We start from the raw sequence: 20681 nt of genomic DNA, 5'->3' as shown, positions 1-20681 counted from the left end.
TTTTTGGTCTGAGTCAGTTTTGTTTTACTAATATCCTGTAAATGTTACTGTTTTTGTTCCTCTCACCACTGAGTAATGGGTCATGGTCGAATATTTATAAAATTAATAGCAATATAATTTGTAAATGTTAATTCGTTAGTATTCTTATTGAATTTAGAAGGAAAGCAAAAAGTTGGTTGTTCCTTTTTTAAGTAGGCTTTATGCTCAGTGCGGAGCCAACGTAGGGCTTGCACTCACCACCCTGAGATCATGACCTGAGTTGAGATCAAGAGTCAGACACTTAACCAAGCGAGCCACCCAGGTGTTCCCAAGCAGAAAGATATTTTATATTTCATGGGCTAGAGAAGACCAGGGGACAAAAGTCTGAAACTAGGTCATAATGTGGGATGAAGAATAATGGCTTTTAGGAAGTTCGTCAGGGTGCTGTGTCATCTTAGAGTTGCTGTGAAAGGACGGGGCGGCGGGGGGGGGGGGGCCTTGGCACTGGGAATAAATCTTCAGAATTTTTGAAAGTTACATAAACGCTAACGTGATAATTATGCTGTCAAAAGATACTCTCTGAAACCACATGCCAGTGAATCTGAGAATTCCCCTGTGTGGGTGGGAACGAAAGGGAAGGAATCCTAGTTCCCATGTGCTCCTTCTGTGGCTGAAGTCATGTCGGCACTGAGGTTAGCTGCTTCGTGGGGTCTTTCTCACTTGTCGGTGGGCCCTGCTTTGAGGCCTTCATTTCTTTCAGGAACAGTTCCTAGGTTGAAGTGGCTGCATTTTTCAGTAACAAAAATGTGATCAGGAAGAAATGGGAACCGATGTGGGCCTTTGTTGTAAGTGATGTGTGTTCCACAGAGGTTGTAACGTATGCTGGTGACAGCAAAAACTGCCATTACTGTCGTTCCCTGTACAGGAAGTGCTGTTTGTCGTTTTAGTGAATTTTTGTACCCATCAACAAAGTCAAGTTGTGCATTATCTTTCACTCAGCTGTCTTACAGAATTTAGCGAAGACATTATGACTTATTTTATATAGATGCTGGAGTTCTATGGGGATCAAGATGGAGCCCGAGAGGTACTCACCAATTATGCCTATGATGAAAAGTTCCCGTCAAATCCAAATGCTCACGTCTACTTATACAACTTTCTAAAGAGGGAGAAGGCACCAAGAGAGAAACTGATAAGTGTGCTGAAGGTATAAAATGTTTATTTCAATGACTGAACAGGGTCGGAGATCTACTTTAAGACATCCTTAGGGGCGTATGGCTGGCTCAGTTGGAAGAGCATGTGACTCTTGATCTCAGGGTGGTGAGTTCAAGTCCCATGTTGGGTAAAGAGATTACTAAAAAAAAGAAACTTCAAAACATCCTTAGGTCGTGCCTTCCAACTTGCAGATTCTGGCACTCCTAGCAAGTCACTCTGTTTGTGTGATGGTGCCCTGAGGTGGACAGAGGGGATCCCGCCCTGAGGTGCGGGATCCCCTGAGGGGATCCTGCCACGGCCGTTCCCCCCGGCGCCCTGCCCAAGTGAGACTGAGGGCAGAAACCCTTTGCCACCCTTCTTGGAAAGTTCTGCTTTGATAATTTTTGAAAATCAGCTTTATGGAACCTTTCACACACAATAAGACACTTATTTTAAGTGTACACTTGAAGGCGTTTTGACAGAGACATACATCCACGTAGCCACCATGATGATCCAGACGCTGGACATTTCCATCCTCTCAGACCATCTTTGATTTCCCTTTTGTAGCCTATCTACCCACATTTTTCTGGCCCCAGGCAAATAATGATCTGCTTTCTGTCACTACACATTAATTTTAGCTCTTCTAGAATTTCATACACGTGAAACCTGCAACATGTGCTCTTTATTGTGTGGCTTGTCTTGCCCCGCATGTTTTTGAGAGTCATCCGTGTTCTTGTGGGTGTCCGTAATTTGTTCCTTATTACTGCTGTGTAGTGTTCCATTTCTACACATACACTTCTTGATGGTGTATTTTCACTTTTTGCCTGCTATGAATGCTGAGGTGAGCACTCATGTACAGGGCTTTGTGTGCATATATATTGTCATTTTTCTTGGGTAACTGTATGAGTGGAATTGCTGGAAAATTTGAAACAACCTCATAAGAAACTGCCCAACTGTTTTTTTTTTTTTTTCGATTGAGATGTAACTGGTGTATAATGGTATGTTATTTTTAGATATACAGTGTAGCGATTCAGTATTTGTATGTATCGTAAAATGATCACCACAGTAATTCTATCTATCTGTCTATCACCACACAATTACATCTATCAGCACGCAGTTACAACTTACTTTTCTTGTGATGGGAACTTTTAAGATTTATTCTCTCAGAAACTTCAAATACACAATACTGTATTAACTATAGTCACCATGTTCTATATTATATCCCCAGGACTTAGGTTTATTGTATAACTGGAAGTTTGTACCTTTTTCTTTGTTTTTTGCTTTCGAGTTGTATTAGCTCTTTATATTTTAGATATTAAACCCTTACCAGATAGGTGATTTGCAAATATTTTCTCCTTTCACTGGGTTGCCTTTTCATTCTGTTGATGGTTTCCTTTGCTGTGCAGAAGCTTTTTAGTTTGGTGTAGTCCCACTTGTTTTTTTTTTTGCTTTTGTTGCCTTTTGCCCCACCGGTTTATGAAGTGACCATACCATTGACATTCACGCCGTCAGTATGTGAAGGTTCAGTTTCTCACTTCCTCACTAACACTTGGTATTGTCAATCGTTTGAATTAATAGCCATTTTAGTGGATATGCAGTGGTGTCTCATGTGGTTTTAAGTTGCATTTTCCTAATGACTGATGATGTTGAGTATCTTTTCATATGCCTGTTGGCTACTCCTGTATCATCTTTTGTGAAGTGTCTATTCAAACGTTTTGTCTCTTTTTTTAGAGAGTAATTTGTCTTCTCATGGATTTGTTAGTTTTATATAATCTGTTCTTACCTAAGGCATATGACATAGGATTCACAACATGGACTGAGAATATTTTCTTCCAATCTGTGGCTTGCCTTTTTTTTCTTAATAATGTCTTTTGAAGAGCAGAAATCTCTAATTTTGAAGTACAATTTATGCATTTTTTCTTTTACAGTTACTACTTTTTGTCCAAGAAATCTTTCCCAAGCCCAAGATAATGAAGATTCTCTTCTATGTTTTTTTTTCTTTTTTCTAGAAGTAGTACAAATTTGTGTTTAGGTCTATGATAGATTTTCAGCTAATTTTTTTAAGTATTTTATTTTTGTTTCTTTAGAGAGAGAGAGCATGAGTTGGAGAGAGAAGGAGGGCGGGGGGGAAGAGAGAGAGATAGAGAGATAGAGAGAATTCCAAGCAGGCTTCACGCTCAGCACAGAGCCTAACACGGGCTCGATCCCATAACCCTGGGATCATGACAAGCTGAAACCAAGATTCGGACACTCAACTGACTAAGCCACCTAGGCTCCCCTTTCCATATACATTTTTATTTTTATTTTTTTAATGCTTTTTTTTTTTTTTTTTTTTTTTTTTTTTTTTTTTTTGAGAGAGAGAGAGGGATACCATGAGCAGGGGAGGGGCAGAGAGAGAGAGGGAGGGAGGGAGGGAGGGAGAGAGAGAGAGAGAGAGAGAGAGAGAGAGAGAATCCTAAGCAGGCTCCTCAGTGCAGAGCCCAACACAGGGCTCAGTCCCACAAACTGTGAGATCATGATCTGAGCCGAGACCAAGAGTCGGATGCTCAACCAAATGAGCTGCCCAGGCGCCCCTCCATATACATTTTTAAATCGGCTTGTCTAGTGCTAGAAATTGTCTTGCTGGGATTTTCAATCTATAGATCAATTCTGAGAAAATTTACATTTTCACAGTATGGAGGTTGCCAAATTGTGAACATCATATGTCTTTCCATTCATTTAGGTCTTTTGTTCCCCTATGAAATGTTTTATAGTTTTTATTGTATATATTTTGTTAAATTTATCCCTGTTTCATGTTTGGGGTTGTTACTGTATAGGACATTGCTTAAAAATTTCTTTTAATGGTAAAATATATATAACATAGAATAGACCATTTTAAATGCATTTTTATTATTTTTTAAAAATTTTTATTAAAAAAAATTTCTAACGTGTATTTATTTTTGAGAGAGAAAGAGAGAGAGAGAGAGAGAGAGAGAGAGAGAGAGACAGAGCGTGAGTGGGGAAGGGGCAGACAGAGAGGGAGACACAGAATCTGAAACAGCCTCCAGGCTCTGAGCTGTCAGCAGAGCCCAATGCAGGGCTCACACTCACGAACTGCAAAATCATAACCTGAGCCGAAGTTGGACGTTTAACCACCTGAGCCACCCAGGCGCCCTGACAGGGATTTTTAAAAATAGCTTTACATAGAACACCTTTCTATACCCAAATTGAAACTGGACAAGAGCAAAACATGTTTTAAATCCTTGATTCATTTACTGAGGGCATATTAGGCAATAAGGACCTTATTTGAAACTAAGCTGAAATTTGAGGAATGCTGTTATCACGTGTAAAATTTACAAGATTATTCTTTTCTTCCAGATTTTGTATCAGATTGTACCATCTCATAAACTCATGTTAGAATTCCATAGATTACTGAGAAAATCAGGTAAATAATTTTTATTTTGTAGCTCCATGTGCAGATAAGCTGTAGACTAGCAAACTATGGCCCATGGGCCAAATCCACCCCTAATCTGTTTTTATAAATCAGGTTCTTTTGGAGCATTTATGTGTTGTCTGTGGCTGCTTTTGCACTACAACAGCAGAGCTGTGTAGTTGTGACATAGACCCTATCATTCACAAAGCTTAAATATTTACTGTCCCTTTATTAGGAAAAGTTTTCTGACCCCTGCTGTAGAATATGAGGCAATATTTAACACAAGAGAAATGGCTTCGATATAATTCACCTCATTTAATCTCTGTTGCATTTCAGCTCGGTATAGAAAAGAACATTTTTTTTTTAAGTAGGTTCCATGCCCAGCGCAGGGCTTGACCTCACAACCCTGAGATCAAGAGTCATGCAGTCCACCAGCTGAGCCAGCCAGGCAGCCCAGAACATAACTTCTTCATAGAAGGAAATCAGCTTAAGTCCAATAGGTACTGGGACTGTGTCAGTCCCTCTCCTGTTAGAAGAGAACATATATAAAATGCCTACATAGGGCAGGTGCTTTAATGTTCTCAGTAAAGTATAGCTCATTTAGAAATCAGACTCACCACTCTGACTTCATTAGCAAAGACTAAATTAGTGAATTATTGAATATTTCAGATTTATCACAGGAGACTATGAACAGAATGAATTATTTTAAACTGTTAACCAAACTAGAAGGCTTACAATTCAGTAATATTTTATCAACTGAATATATATTTTTAGCTTTGTGCACTTCAGTATCTTGTGTAAACTCTAATTGTTGTGACCATTGCAGAAAAAAAAGACCACCATAAACTTGGGCTGGAAGTATTATTTGGAGTCTTAGATTTTGCTGGATGCACTAAAAATATAACTGCTTGGAAATATTTGGCAAAATATCTGAGACAGACTTTAATGGGGTAAGTAAAAGAAGCAGTATTTATTACTGGCTCAGCATCAGTAAAATTTCCCAGTATTGTAGCTGATGTCTGTCAATGTTTAAATATCATTCTTTGCTTGTGTTTTTTGATTTCTTGAATTGTGTCTTCAGTTGTTTCTTCTGGGTACATCAGAAGCAAGGAAATAAGGTCACAGGTAAAACATACAAAAATTCCATTAAGATTTTTTTATGGGGACACCTGGGTGGCTCAGTCGGTTAAGCGTCCAACTTTGGCTCACGTCATGATCTCATGGTTCATGGGTTCGAGTCCCACATTGGGCTCTGTGCTGACAGCTCAGAGCCTGGAGCCTGCTTTGAATTCTGTGTCTCCCTCTCTCTCTGCCCCTCCCCCACTCATGCTCTGTCTCTCTCTCTGTCTCACAAATAAACATTACAAGAAAAAAATATTTCTTTTATTGTGTCCAAATAAGTACTGTACCTTACCACTGCAGTACTAAAGAATGTGCGTATTTTCAAGTTGGAAATGATGACAGAAAGGGGTCATTCCCACTCTCCGCCAGGCTGTTTGTAAAGCTCTTGGTGATTTGTGTGTCATCATCTTTTTTTTTTAATTTTTTTTTTTTAACGTTTATTTATTTTTGAGACAGAGAGAGACAAAGCATGAACGGGGGAGGGTCAGAGAGAGGGAGACACAGAATCGGAAACAGGCTCCAGGCTCTGAGCTGTCAGCACAGAGCCCGACGCGGGGCTCGAACTCACGGACCGCGAGATCATGACCTGGGCCGAAGTCGGCCGCTTAACCGACTGAGCCACCCAGGTGCCCCCTGTGTGTCATCATCTTGTAAGATCACATGGAAACTGCTTTTCTCCCAGCTGGTTTTCAATAATTTTTTGTGGGGCTTTTTAGGGCCTCATAAGATCATCATCAGTTATCCATACAGCAGATGTTTAAGTCCATTGTGAGCTGGATATCTAAAACTATCCCTCTGATCATAATACCATTTTGAGAAAAGAAGGAGTGGCCCTTGTCATTTTTTAAAAGTGTTTATTTATTTATTTTTGAGAGAGCACGTGCAAGTCATGGCAGGGCAGAGAGAGAGAAAGAGAGAGAATCCCAAGAAGGTGCCATGCTGTCAGTGCAGAGTCCCACGCGGGGCTGGAACCCACGAGCCATGAGATCATGATCTGAGCTGAAGTCAGATACTTAACCGACTGAGCCACCCAGGCTCCCTTCCACAGACTCTTCTTAAGTTCATATTCTGCCATTATAGGTCCATCTCCATCACTGACCTTCTCTTTTGACATTTTTCTTTTCCAGGAACCACCTTCCCTGGGTCCAAGAAGAGTGGAACTCCAGGAAAACCTGGTGGCCTAGCTTTCACTTCAGCTCCTTTTGGGCAAAAAGCGATTGGAAAGAGGATAAAGCTTTGGCTTGTGAGAAGGCTTTGGTAGCTGGAATACTGTTAGGAAAAGGTATGGGGCTTTTTTTCTTCTTACGTAGACGTAGCTTTTGGACGATTTTGAAATGACAAAGTGTGACCATTCATTCATGTCACAGCTTACTTGGTACAGTGCCCAAGGACATTAGATGCTGGAGAGGATAACTGGTGAATGGAAAAATGAACCTTGAGTTGGGGCCAGGTGATCTGCTTGTAAGGACTGTCCGTGGACTGGAAACTGATGTCATCTTGTTGATTGCGTTGCTTGCTTTTTGTGCTATAATTTGCGTATCTTTAGGGGCCAATTAAGATAGAGGATGCAGACTGTTTCCACAACAACCGCATAGAAAGTTTACTGACATTGTCCACTTGACAGTATTAGAAATAGAAAAAGATTCTTTGCTGACCTTACTGTTTGATAATAGCTCCGCATTATACTTACTTATCTGTTCTGGTTCGGAGGGAACATTTCTTCCGTAAAAAGAGTATACCTCCTATTAACTTATTTAAAAATCCTCTTAGGGGCGCCTGGGTGGCGCAGTCGGTTAAGCGTCCGACTTCAGCCAGGTCACGATCTCGCGGTCCGTGAGTTCGAGCCCCGCGTCGGGCTCTGGGCTGATGGCTCAGAGCCTGGAGCCTGTTTCCAATTCTGTGTCTCCCTCTCTCTCTGCCCCTCCCCCGTTCATGCTCTGTCTCTCTCTGTCCCAAAAATAAATAAACGTTGAAAAAAAAAATTAAAAAAATAAAAAAATAAAAAAAAAATAAAAATCCTCTTAAAGAAAGGGAAATTGATCTTTTCTTCGTGGAACATGCTGGCTGTTAAAACTCTCAGCGCTCGGTGCCAATGGAGCAGGGAAACTGTAGGTCAGAGAAAAAGTGAGTGTCACCCGTGTCCATGAGTAAGCAGTCTGTTGCTAGAGAGTTCAGAGTATCCTAAGGAAATTCTTCAGCTCGGTTGTGAGATCGTTGGTTTTATTTTGGAATTAGTATTCTCAGTGAGTGTTTCAGATGATTACAAGGGTTAATGAAATGCTGGTTCCTAAGAGGAAAAGGACAAATAAATAGGAAAACAATTGTAAGATTTCTCTCTTAACGCACTGATGCCAAGGAACAGAAATGTGATTCAGACTGAGATTTCTACTTCCTTAGGAGCATAGAGGCATCTAGTACAGATATCTAAAGGTGTCTGTGTTTGAGCCGAGTCTGGACTGATTTTCTAGTCTGTCACCTTTTCCTGTCACTTAGATCAAACAGTTAACCTTTGGGACCCTCTCTCTGAGTAGGCTTCCTAACACCTGACCATGCTGCCTACGGGATTGTTGTAAGCATCAAGTGAGCGTCACATCAAAGTGCTTTATAAATTCAAAAGTGCTCTGTGACTATCAGGCATAATCATGCCTGAAAATGGGTACATTTCTTTTTTCCGGTGTTAGTGTGGGGGTTGAGTCAGTCTGTTCAGGAGTTGAGCTGGGTTTTGTCCGTGCTCTGGTTATCCCCATTCTATCACAGGATTCAAATTCTGGTCACGATCTGCCTTTACTTCATTCTGAGAGCAGGGTCCGGTAGCTGCCCTTCCTCCCATGCTCTGGTAAGGCAAGCCAGGCCCTTTGTCCTTGTGACTATATGTCTTCTGGTGGAGGAAGGAGTTTGTAGGTTATTTGGCTTTTTCTCTGTGCTAGGGTGAGATCAGAGTTCTTTCTATCTTTCTATATTCTAGATGGAAGCAGAAATCTGTGTACAAAGTATTTTGTTTTTGCTAAAGTGGTAGATGTGTTTGGAAATACAGATTATTACATTAACATCACAGCACTGCTTTCTAGCTAATAAAACGTTAGTAATTCTGGCGTACTATTTCAGGAATAATGGTTACTGTAGGTACAGTATATATCCTAGCAGTTTCCCAGAGAAGATGAATGTATGGTGAGACTATAATGAAATTAGTTCTTATGTGATTTATGGTCTCACTCATCAAATATAAAAAAAATTCTCTTCTTTAAGGTTTATTTATTTTGAGAGAGAGAGAGGAAGGGAGTCGGGGAGGGGCAGAGAGAGAGGAGAGAGAGAATACCAAGCAGGCTCTGCACTGACAATGCGTAGCCTGACACGGGTCTTGAACTCATGAACTGTGAGGTCATGACCTGATCCAAGATCAAGAGTCAGACGCTTAACCCAACTGCGCCACCCAGGTGCCCCTAAAAAAATCTCTTAAAATACCCAGTTTACATTTTTATTTATTTTTTTGAAGAGAAAGTGTGAGTCGAGGAGAGGGGCTGAGGGAGAGAGGGAGAGAGAGAGAAAAAGAGGGAGAGAGAACAAGAGAGAGAGAGAGAGAGAGAAAGAAGAAAGAAAGAAAGAAAGAAAGAAAGAAAGAAAGAAAGAAAGAAAGAAAAAGAAAGAGAAAGAATGAATGAATGAATGAATGAATCCCAAGCAGGCTCCACCCCAGCGTGGAGCTCGATCCCACAACCCTGGGATCATGACCTGAGCTGAAATCAAGATTTAGATGTTCATCCAGACGCACCCAGTCTAGTTTTTTTTAATAGAAATTTGATTCATGTTTGAAATACTTGACCAGTGAACCGACGGCATTGTAAGACTGTGAAAAGACCTTTGTCAGAGCTGCCCCATCACCATCCAGCTGCTCTCTGGATGGCTAGAACGGCTGGCTAAGTTCTCATCTCTTCTGACCTGTGAGGAGTTTATTTTAATCCTTCACATCGAGGTTTTCTTACAGAGAACCTTTGTATTGTTACAGATGCCTCTTCCGCTGTTTTATTTATTTATTTATTTTTTTAATTTTTTTTTTTTTCAACGTTTATTTATTTTTGGGACAGAGAGAGACAGAGCATGAACGGGGGAGGGGCAGAGAGAGAGGGAGACACAGAATCGGAAACAGGCTCCAGGCTCTGAGCCATCAGCCCAGAGCCTGACGCGGGGCTCGAACTCCCGGACCGCGAGATCGTGACCTGGTTGAAGTCGGACGCTTAACCGACTGCGCCACCCAGGCACCCCTCTTCCGCTGTTTTACAAGCTGACATTGAAAGAGAATTTGTAGTAATTTGCTTTTGGCGAAGTCTCATTTAATATGTGAATATATATATAATATGCATATCACCTTAACTGGGGCTTGGGAGGCAGGGTGGAACCAGCTAAAGTATGTGCTTTAATTAGCAACCAATCAGAAACGTTTTCATATGTAGAAAGTGTGCGTTTCACTGGTGATAGCTCTTAGAATGTGCTCAGGATACCTTGGTATAGATAATACAAATCCATCTTATTTTCATAATCGTTAGTATGCCAGAGTTGAAGCAAAATTTTCAAAATGTGGAAATATACTTGAAGAATTTGATAAGTATTAAAACTCTTTGTTGATTTTGCTTCGTTTGTTTTTTTTGTTGTAGGTTGTAGATACTTTCGGTATATTTGCAAACAAGATCATCAAGTCTTAAGGAAAAAAATAAGGCGGATAAGGAAATCTGTGAAAAAACACAGTATTGTAAATCCAGGACTCTGATACTGAATATTAGTTATTTAAGATGAGTAGCTACAGAATAGTAGCTCGGTAGGTGTTACTGAATGTATTTAATTGGCGTATCTATGATGTAGTTTATATTTTTATATTTTTCTATATTTTCTATATTTCTGTATTTTCTTTTATTGTAATTATAGCTAAAAAAGAAACAGCCTTGCTGCTTTTGTTCTTTGTAAATAGCATATTTTTCTTTTTTGTACCATTAAATATAATATTTATTAAGAAATAAACCTTCAAATAAGAAATATATTTGTTTCATTAGAGAATACAGGTCTACGGCAGTTATTGCTGTCTGCAGATAATTTCCTTCTGACTGTTGTATAATAAAACATAACTTGCAGTGTTGTTAAGTGGATTTCTATTCTTGGAGTTTCTAAACGATCCACATTAGGTTTACCATCATAAGGAATATATTGGTCACGAGTTCTCTTGAGGAATTTTGGAAACAGAGAAGGATTTAGGAAAGGAATTCTCTTTGTTTTGGGGGTATTAAGACATGGGGGCTTGGGGGTAAGTGACCTTCTGACAAGAGAGCTACCTTTGACTCTAGAAGACTAATTTGGGTCAGAGCGGGTAGAGGGTTGGCCTGACTTCAAAGGGCTCTAGTCTGTTGTTGTTTTGCCAAGCACAGCAATCTGAGACATGCTTTGGGACTCCTGTGTCCCTTACCTTTCTCTTGGAAACGGGGATGTGGCAGTAGGCAGCTGGACAGTGGAGAAGAATCTGCCAGTGAGATGGTATCCCAGGGTCACACAGCCCAATGGGAAAGCTTGGCTCAGAAGCCAAGAACAGCGTTCCTGGAACAGGAGCTGGCGCTTTATGTAATATATTGTGGTAACTGGTAGAGCGAGTGCTTCTTCGAAACTGTCTCAGCTCTTACACATTTACGGTTCAGATAACTTGTATTTGAGTTCCGTGAAGGCTCACTAACTTTAGAACAAGCCCAGTATTTAGATGGCAAACCTCACATTTTCCCCACTGGCTTTAAACCATCTGCAAGGGTCTCCTGGGTAGCTCAGTCAGTTAAGTGTGTGACTTCAGCTCAGGTCATGATCTCATGGTTCATGAGTTCAAGCACCGCATCAGGCTCTGTGCTGACAGCCCGGAGCCTGGAGCCTGCATCAGATTCTGTGTCTCACTCTCTCTGTCCCTCCCCGACTTGTGTGTCCACATTCTCTCTCTCTCTCTCTCTCTCTCTCTCTCTCTCTCTCTCACAAAAACAAACATTAAAAAAAAGTTAAAAAGAAAATTTAAACCATCTGCAAGAAAATAGCACAAATTATCCTTTGTCAGTAACTTGGTTCAATATTTTATACTTAGTAAGATGACTCAATAAATACTCATCCTTATAATATACATGTGAAACACGTAGGTGCCCCACAGACCAACATAAACCAAGTTCAAGTGACCACATGTGTAGGACCAGCTTTACTGCTGGGGGCTGGCCACCCACCCTTCTGTGGAAGGTCAGCCCTACAGGAATGAAATGCCCAGATGACATGGGCAAGGTCTCAAAGCTCAGGCCGAGATTGTCAGGGCATCTCCTCTCTGAAACTTTAGTCAAAAGCTGTTAAGTAGGATTTACGGGTTCTCATGATCTCTGGCAAATGGAGGTGGGAATGCAAGAGAAACGAGTAGACTTGGTTCTTGGTTTCCACACACAGCTTAACTTGCTAGGGTTTTCATACCCAATGATCATATTGCACGATGCAGTAAGAGCGGTGTGAATCTACTGTGATTTTTAGGTCCACTATAGTCAGTTTCATGAATAATAATGGCTAAAATTTATCAAGCACTTTGGGCTTTACATGATGTCTTACCGTCCCCACAATCTTATGAGTTATTCCTGTTTTACCCAGGAAGGAAGGAGGGTCTCAGAGGTTAAGTGACTTGCACAAAGTCACAGCTCATAGATGGTGGCACCAGGACCCTAACCTGACCACTGTGGTTCCAGAGAGCACGCGCTCTATCTGTACTGCGTGTACTGCCTCCCAGTTCCGTCAGTGTTTGTGACCTGCAGAGCCCTGAGCTAGGCAGCAAGGAAAAGAGTAGAGGGGATTCGCAACCCAGAGCCTAGCAGCTCCAGCAAAGCCTGTCCTCTGCCGGGCTTGGTAGGTCGGTCTCCCCTCTGTGTCCTCACTGGTCCCTCACAGCCTCTTCTCAAATCATCACATTGTTATGTTATCTTTGTACATTTTTTTTATTAACATTTAGTTAATTTTTGAGAGAGAGACAGAGCGCGAACAGGGGAGAGGCCAGGTGAGGTGGTGGACACAAAATCCGAAGCAGGCTCCAGGCTCTGAGCTGTCAGCACAGAGCCCGACATGGGGCTTGAACTCATGAACTGTGAGATCATCACCTGAGCCAAAGTTGGACGTTTAACCGACTGAGCCACCCAGGCGTCCCTGTCCTTCTTAAATAGTACATTATCTGAACTTAATAATCTTTTATCGGTAACCCTCAACAGAATTTCTAGCGCATTAAATATTGAATAGAAGGGGCACCTGGATGGCTCGGTCAGTTGAGCGTTCGATTCTTGATTCCAGCTCAGGTCATGATCTCACGGTTTGTGAGTTTGAGCCCCGCATAGGGCTCTGTGCTGGCAGTGCGGAGCCTGCTTGGGATGGTCTCTCTTTCTGTTTCCACCCCTCCCTACCCTCGAAAATAAATATAAATAAACGTTAAAAAAATAAATATTGAGTAGAACTGAATGGAAATTCATGAAAGCTATTGACCTAGTGTTCCCGTTGCATAGGAAATAGTATCTTGGGGCTCCTGTGCCCACGGTAGGGGCCTCGGGAGACTTAGGTTTGACTTCTGGGTTTATCATTAGGTAGTTCTGTGACCTCTTGGACAAATTACTGAGCTTTCATAGTTTCTTTACCTGTAGTTGAGAGATAGTAGGATTTCTCTCAGTGGATTGCTATGAAGAATGAAAAATATAACCAATGCCTAGGATAATAATGAATACTTAGCAAATCTTTTATTTTTATTTTTTTTAATTTATTTTTGGTTTTTGAGAGACAGAGCACAAGCAGGGGAGGGGCAGAAAGAGAAGGAAACACGGAATCTGAAGCAGGTTCCAGACTCCGAGCTGTTAGCACAGAGCCCGACGCGGGGCTCGAACTCACAAACCGTGAGATCGTGACCTGAGCTGAAGTCGGACGCTCAACTGACAGCCACCCAGGCGCCCCAATACTTAACAAATCTTAAGTGAACACCCATCATGACGATTTTAGACAGCAGATAACGGGAACTAAATAAAGATAATTTAAAGTCTTGTTTTCTCTTAAAAGCCTCTGAAATACAGAAATTGTGCAATAGTTGAGTTCATGCTTTCTGCTAAAATACACCCATCTTTCAGTCTATGGACAGTGTAGCCATCAACCACAGACTCAAGGGCTTCACACACTTTTGAGGATACGCAGTCCACCGCACAGTTCCCTCCTTGCTCAGCTGACCCCAGCTCTGATCTCCGGCTCACTGGCTTAGCGGGACTACCGTGCTTTGCTTGGGACTCCGGCCCAGTGCGCTGTTCGGGAGAGGTTGTTCCAAGGTGGAGAAGTCAGACTGTGTAGAACTTAGTTTATGAGTTGCACTTCTTCGGTAATCCCAGTCTTGTGCTGTCTGTTGTCCACTGCCTGAGAAACAGTTCCTCATATAGTTGATCTAGATTAGATGACAGACAAAATAACTAAACTAAAATTAGGACCTTTTGCCTGTCAAATGATACCTTTAAGAAAATTAAATGTAGTCTGTTAAGAGATTTGTGGGGCATCTGGGTGGCTCAGTTGGTAGAGCGTGTGACTCTTGATCTCGGGGTTGTGAGTTCGAGTTCTACATTGGGTGCAGAGATTACTGAAAAATAAAATGTTAAAGGGTACCCGTGTGGCCCAGTTGCTTGGGTGTTCTCAAGATTGAGCCATGCACTGGGCTCTGGGCTGACAGCATGGAGCCTGCTTGGGATTCTCTCTCTCCTTCTCTCTCTGCCCTCTTGCTCGTGCTGTCTCTCTCTCTCTCTCTCTCAAAATAAATAAACATAAAAAATTATTTAAAAATAATGAAAAAATAATAAATAAAATCTTTAAAAAAAAAGAAAGTATTTGCAACACATAAACTGACAGGATTAAAATAAATTCAGATCAATAAGAACAGGAGAAAGGGCCCAATAGAAAAAAATGGACAAAACACATGAACAAGTATTTCACAGAAGGTAAACTTGGACCACAAACACCAAAGTCCGAGAAATGCAAATCAAGAGCATAGTGGAATTCCAGTTCAGACCCACTCAATTAGCAAAAATTAAGATGATGGGGAATAAAATACAAGAAATAGGTTGGGGTTTTTTGATACCATTTACCAATACTATTCTTGAGTGTTTACTCGAGAAATGCTGGTACGTGTGCACCAACAGACTGGGAATACTAGAAAAAACCCACAAATGCTTAGTGGCATGAGAGCGGATAAATTGTGATAGTCGCACAAGGAAAAATGAATAAACTGTAGATTTATACACCAATGTAGAGGGGACCCCGTAACATAGTGAAAGAAACGTGTCCCTGTGTACGACTTCATGACTACATAGAGTTCAAACTCTAAAGTGCAACTAAACTAAAATGCTTATAAATATATATAGCTTGTGATGAAGCTACATATATAAAAAAAAACAAAACGAAAAACAAGAGAATGATAAACAAAACTCCCATGCAGAGTGGTTACCTCTGAATGGGAGGGCAGAGGGAAAAGCTCATCATTAAGGGACGTAAATTATTGTTAATGGTCTAGTTTTTTAATTAAGTGGCAGGCTCTCCGTGGACTAATATTGACATTGCATGATGAGCCACGGGTTGTGGTTTATCCCATTTTGTGCACTTGGGGCTACTGTAAAAAATGGAAAGGACCCTACAATATCTGATTCCATTTATACGAAATGTCCAGAGTAAGCAAGTCTACAGAAATGGAGAGAGTAGACTAGAGATTGCCTAGGGTGAGGAGAGGGGGGTGGATGAGAAGATGAGGCGGAAGTGATAGCCGGAGGGGTGGGTACAGGGTTCCTTTGGGATCATGGTTGCAGAATTCACTGCGAATATACTAAAAAGCATTTAATCGTGCACTTTGAACAAGTGAATTGTATGGCATGTGAATTTTATCAGTGACACTATTACCAAAAAGAAACAAAACCAAAAAATCAACTAGCTTTATGGAGTCAGAAAGTCTGGATTCAACCAAGCACCTCACCTAACTGAGCCTCAGGTTTATTCTGTAAAACAGGGTGATCTGAGAAAGGCAGAAAGTGCTTAGCATGAGTCTTGGTGCACTGGTTTTCTCAATAAGTGGTAACATTTATTATTATGAACAACAACAACAACAAAGGAAATTAAACCAAAAAAATGAACACAAAACCAGGCCAACCATTCTTTAATGAAGGGGTAAGTGTAGCCTTTTGGGGTCTAGTTATTTATCCATATTTATAGCACAAAGGCTTTATCTGCTGGATTGCATTAGAATGTTTATATTTTAGGGGCACCTGGGTGGCTCAGTTGGTTCAGTGTCCAACTCTTGATTTCGGCTCAGGTCATAGTATCAAGGTTCTGAGCTGAGCATGGAGACTGCTTAAGATTCTCTCTCTTCCTCTACCCCTCTCACCCACATACACCCTCTCTAAAGTAAAAAGAATACATAAAAATATAAAGAGGAATATATTTTAAATGTTGTTTCTTTTAATGTTTATTCATTTTTGAGAGACAGAGAGAGACAGAGCATGAGCAGGGAAGGGGCAGAGAGCGAGGGAGACACAGAATCTGAAGCAGGCTCCAGGCTCCGAGCTGTCAGCACAGAGCCCGACACGGGGCTCAAACCCACCGAACGCGAAATCGTGACCTGAGCCGAAGTCAGACGCTCAACCAACTGAGCCACCCAGGTGCCCCAAAAAGGAATATATTTTAAATATTTCAAAAGGAAATAAGCAGACCCTTGATGGATGTGGCTTGCAAATCCTAGGACTAGTATCCTCTGAATAAGTTAGTTTTTTAAAAATTAATGTATTTGAAACTCTTCCTCCATCCGAGATTCATGCTCCAAAAGAAACAATCAGGCACCAGATAAAAGTCCACTCCTATTCAGTCCTACAAAGACCCGTCTGTATGTGATCCATGGAGATATGGATGTAGCCTTTAACTCAGTGAATAGAGGCAGATCTTTTTTTTTTTAACATTTATTTATTTTTGAGACAGAGAGAGAGCACGAACAGGGGAGGGTCAGAGAAAGAGGGAGACACAGAATCTGAAGCAGGCTCCAGGCTCTGAGCTGTCAGCACAGAGCCCGACGCGGGGCTCGAACCCACGGACCGTGAGATCATGACCTGAGCTGAAGTCGGACGCTCAACCCACTGAGCCACCCAGGCGCCCCTAGAGGCAGATCTTGAATTTGTTTCCGCCTTGTCAGCCCCACGATGAGAGACACCACTGTCCGTTGTTTGTTTATTACCTCCTATTATGCCTATACCAAGAATTCACACATTCTTATCGACGTGCCTGGATCTTCATTCAGTCAATATACTCCTTAATTGGCAGGCTGCGTCTGACACAGATTTTTCTAAGTGAAGAAAACAAGTTAAAGTGATTGCTATACTTTTCATGTTTTGATACATCATCCTAAAGGAATGAACAAGATCTGGGCTGTAATTCAGAACACCTAAATTTTATTGCCATCCTCTCCATTCACCCAAAGCAGGACCCTAAGTATTTCATGGAACCTCGTGAGACTTAATTCACTTGTCTATACGTTCGTGATAGAGTATCTCCCCTGCTTACCTCAGAATTTTTGTGACGATCAGATGAGATGAAGTGGGAGACAATACTTTGTGAACTGTAATGCATAATACAAATGAAGAGTTATTAATACTTTCCTTAATCTCCAACACACCTGTTCGTTTTCATACAGTGAGAAGGCAGTTAGGCTGTGGCTGTGAAGACAGATAAACTTCGAGAGAAAACGAAGTTACATGAGAAGGTACTGGCTAGAACATCTATTTTTTTTTAAGTTTATTTAAGAGAGAGAGGGGACAAGCGGGAGAGGGGTAGAGAGAGAGAGGGAGAGAGAGAATCCCAAGCAGGCTCTGTGCCATCAGTGCAGAGCCTGATGCAGGGCTCAAACTCACAGAGAGATCATGACCTGAGCCGAAATTCAAGAGTCAGACGCTTAACCGACCAAGCCACCCAGGTACCCCTAGAGCATTTCCTTTTCTTTTTTTTTCTTTTCTGTTGCATGATATGATGCTAGAATGAACACCAGACCTGAACCTCTCAATATGACTTTTTTAAATGCAACTCTTGATCTCAGGGTCATGAGTTTGAGCCTCACATTGGGTGTAGAGATTACTAAAAAAATAAACTTAAAAAAAAGAAAGTCACTTGCTATATGAAAGTGTGTGTGTGTGTGTGTGTGTGTGTGTGTGTGTGTGTGTGGCTGTTATTGGTGAATCGTGTATCCCCAAAAGGATATGGTCAAGTCCTAATCCCCAATCCTTCAGAATGTGACCTTGTTTGGAGATCGGGTCTTTACAGAGATAATCAAGTTAAAATAAGGTCGTTGGGGTGGGTCTAATCCAAAATGACTGGTTTCCTCATAAAAAGGGGAACATTTGGACACAGACATGCACCCAGAGAATGCCATGTGAACACAAAGACAGAAATTGGGGTGATGTGTCCTCGAGCCAAGGATACAAGATTGCCTGTAAACAAATTATTCACAGCCCAGAGAAAAACCAGCCCTGCTGACAGCTTGACCTCATCTTCCAGCATTCAGAAGTGTGAGACAATACATTTCTGTGGTTCAGGCCGCCCAGTTTGTGATACTTTGTTACAGCAACCCTAGCTGACCGAATAACAATATTTTTAAAAATGTTCTGTTTGCCTCCAAGGTTGGAGCTAAAGTGATTTTGCTACACAATCTGGTCCCAGCTTGCAGTTCTAGATTTTTTTCTCCTAAGCTCACCTAACAGTCAAAACTTGGTTTTCTCTTCTTCTCCACCTGGACTTCATCTGAATACTCTGTTCCATCTTCATTAGGATTTTCTTAGCCACTCCAGTCTGATGCCCCCTCTCCTTCCTTGGGATTCCTACGGGCCGTTTGTTCCTTCCTTATTGTCTGAATATCATCTGCCTAGGATTATTTGGACTCTTATTTTAGCCTTTCTTCTCAGAGCATAAACTCCTTGAAAAAGTTTATTTCGTGCATCCATTTTCTGTTAAATGTTTCTCTTTCAGTATCATGCTTTGTGCGTGATGATAAATATCTATGGTAAAATTAGTAACTGTATAGTTATATAATCACCTGTATTATGTTATTATGTCTAAAATATTATGTAGTCCCATCTGAAATGTTGCATCTTTTAATAATCAGAAATTTGTGCTGTCACTGTGTCTGATGGGACCTGCTAGCCAATCTCTCCCTGTCAATTTTGAAATCCATCTTTGCCCAAAACAGTAAGATCTGATTTGGATTTACATGTCCTGGGTAGATAGGAATTATTATGTCCAAGGTTTTTTGTTTTCTTGTTTTTTTTTGTTTTTTTTTTTAACGTTTATTTATTTTTGAGACAGAGAGAGACAGAGCATGAACAGGGGAGGGGCAGAGAGAGGGAGAGAGAGAATCCCAAGCAGGCTCTATGCTGTCAGCACAGAGTGTCATGCGGGGCTCGAACTCACGAACTATGAGGTCATGACCTGAGCTGAAGTCAGATGCTTAACTGACTGAGCCACCCAAGCACCTTGTTTTTGTGTTTTCTGTTTTTTGTTTTTTGTTTTTAATACTGTGCTATAATTCTGTAAACACAGCCATTAAGCATTATTTTCCAGGGCGCCTGGGTGGCTCAGTGATTAAGTGTCCAACTCTTGATTTCAACTCAGGTCATGACCTCACAGTTCGTGAGTTCCACCTCGGAGTCGGGCTCTGTGCTGACAGTACAGAGCCTGCTTGGGATTCTCTGTCTCCTCTCTCTCGGCCCTCCCCCACTCATAATCTCTTTCTCTCTCTCTCTCTCTCTCTCTCAAACATTTTTTTTAAAAAAATTATTTTCCAAGAAGGAGGCATTCCTTTTAAACTCAGTATTTTTTTTTTTTTTTTTTTTTGTGGCAAAGGGAAAACTGAGACATAAATGTCAATAAAAGATCCAGAAGTACTCTCAGGTCCCACGTGGAAAGAGAGAATGCACTCATTCCTACTCCTCGTGGGGTCAGACTGTTACCTCCCATTTCTGAGAAGGCATGGTGTGTGAATCCACTGGCTGAAATCGGTCCATGTGTTTTTTACTCCTCCCACCCAAGGCTTCCAGAAGGGTGACATTATCTAACCTCTCAGCAAACAACCCCATGGAAACAGTACAGTCATCAATGAATCATGGATGCTGTATTATGTTTTTTTTTTTTAATTTTTTTTTTAACGTTTTATTTATTTTTGAGACAGAGACAGAGCATGAACGGGGGAGGGGCAGAGAGAGAGGGAGACACAGAATCGGAAGCAGGCTCCAGGCTCTGAGCCATCAGCCCAGAGCCTGACGCGGGGCTCAAACTCACGGACCGCGAGATCGTGACCCGGGCTGAAGTCGGACGCTTAACCGACTGAGCCACCCAGGCGCTCCAACAAAACACATTCTTCAATGCTAATGTTGAAACATAAACTAAGTGGGGAAGTGTGCCCTGAGAGCAGGTATGGACTTGGCAAAAATAAAGACCCCAGGTGTTGTGTGCCTCCCGAGGACACTGTCCCAACAGGACAGACACTGTCCCAACAGCCCTTGCCGACTCCTTGTTTGTACCAGGCCACACTCCCCGCTTCCTTCACTGTCTCCTTTCTTCTTACTCCTTGCTGTGGATCCAAGATTCATGGAATGTCCTCTCTTCCAGCCACAGCAAATATAGAGCTGTCCGGGTCACAGGAACCATAAGCTCCCCCTGCCTCCCCCTACCGACCCCCCTATCCTCCCAGATCCACACCCGAGGTCCAGTGGGTGCCATTCAGCACTACAGGACCTCTCTCGCATCTTGCCCTTTCATAGTCTGACGTCTGGAACCGCATAATATGTGCTGGTCTCCAGCTTGTGAAGAAACTGTAAACAAATTGTGAATTTCCTGCCCTCCCCCCAGACCCCCACTGCAGGAATTCTCAGCAGTTTTAATGAATCACAGCACGCCTGCC

The 20681-nt window shown here is 41.7% G+C and overlaps 1 protein-coding gene across 6 annotated transcripts in view; it reads left to right on the top strand.

Annotated features, from left to right (window-relative positions):
- The window catches only part of TAF1A (TATA-box binding protein associated factor, RNA polymerase I subunit A), a 38580-nt gene extending 21026 nt beyond the window's left edge, over window positions 1-17554 (top strand). For 5 of the 6 annotated variants that reach the window (XM_030302647.1, XM_030302645.1, XM_030302642.1 and 2 more), the window contains 5 exons: window positions 1025-1183; window positions 4528-4594; window positions 5409-5532; window positions 6832-6986; window positions 10354-10617. In XM_030302647.1, the coding sequence (XP_030158507.1) occupies window positions 1025-1183; window positions 4528-4594; window positions 5409-5532; window positions 6832-6986; window positions 10354-10466 (618 nt within the window). In that variant the 3' untranslated portion in view covers window positions 10467-10617. Of the gene's footprint in view, window positions 1-1024; window positions 1184-4527; window positions 4595-5408; window positions 5533-6831; window positions 6987-10353; window positions 10618-17426 lie in introns of those variants that run through there. The other variant, XM_030302644.1, reaches the window with a different exon arrangement.
- The last annotated feature ends 3127 nt before the right edge of the window (window positions 17555-20681 follow it).

This window comes from Lynx canadensis, chromosome F1 (genome assembly GCF_007474595.2).
Source record: "Lynx canadensis isolate LIC74 chromosome F1, mLynCan4.pri.v2, whole genome shotgun sequence".
Classification (NCBI taxonomy): Eukaryota; Metazoa; Chordata; class Mammalia; order Carnivora; family Felidae; genus Lynx; species Lynx canadensis.
This window is presented reverse-complemented; position numbering and strand designations above follow the sequence as displayed.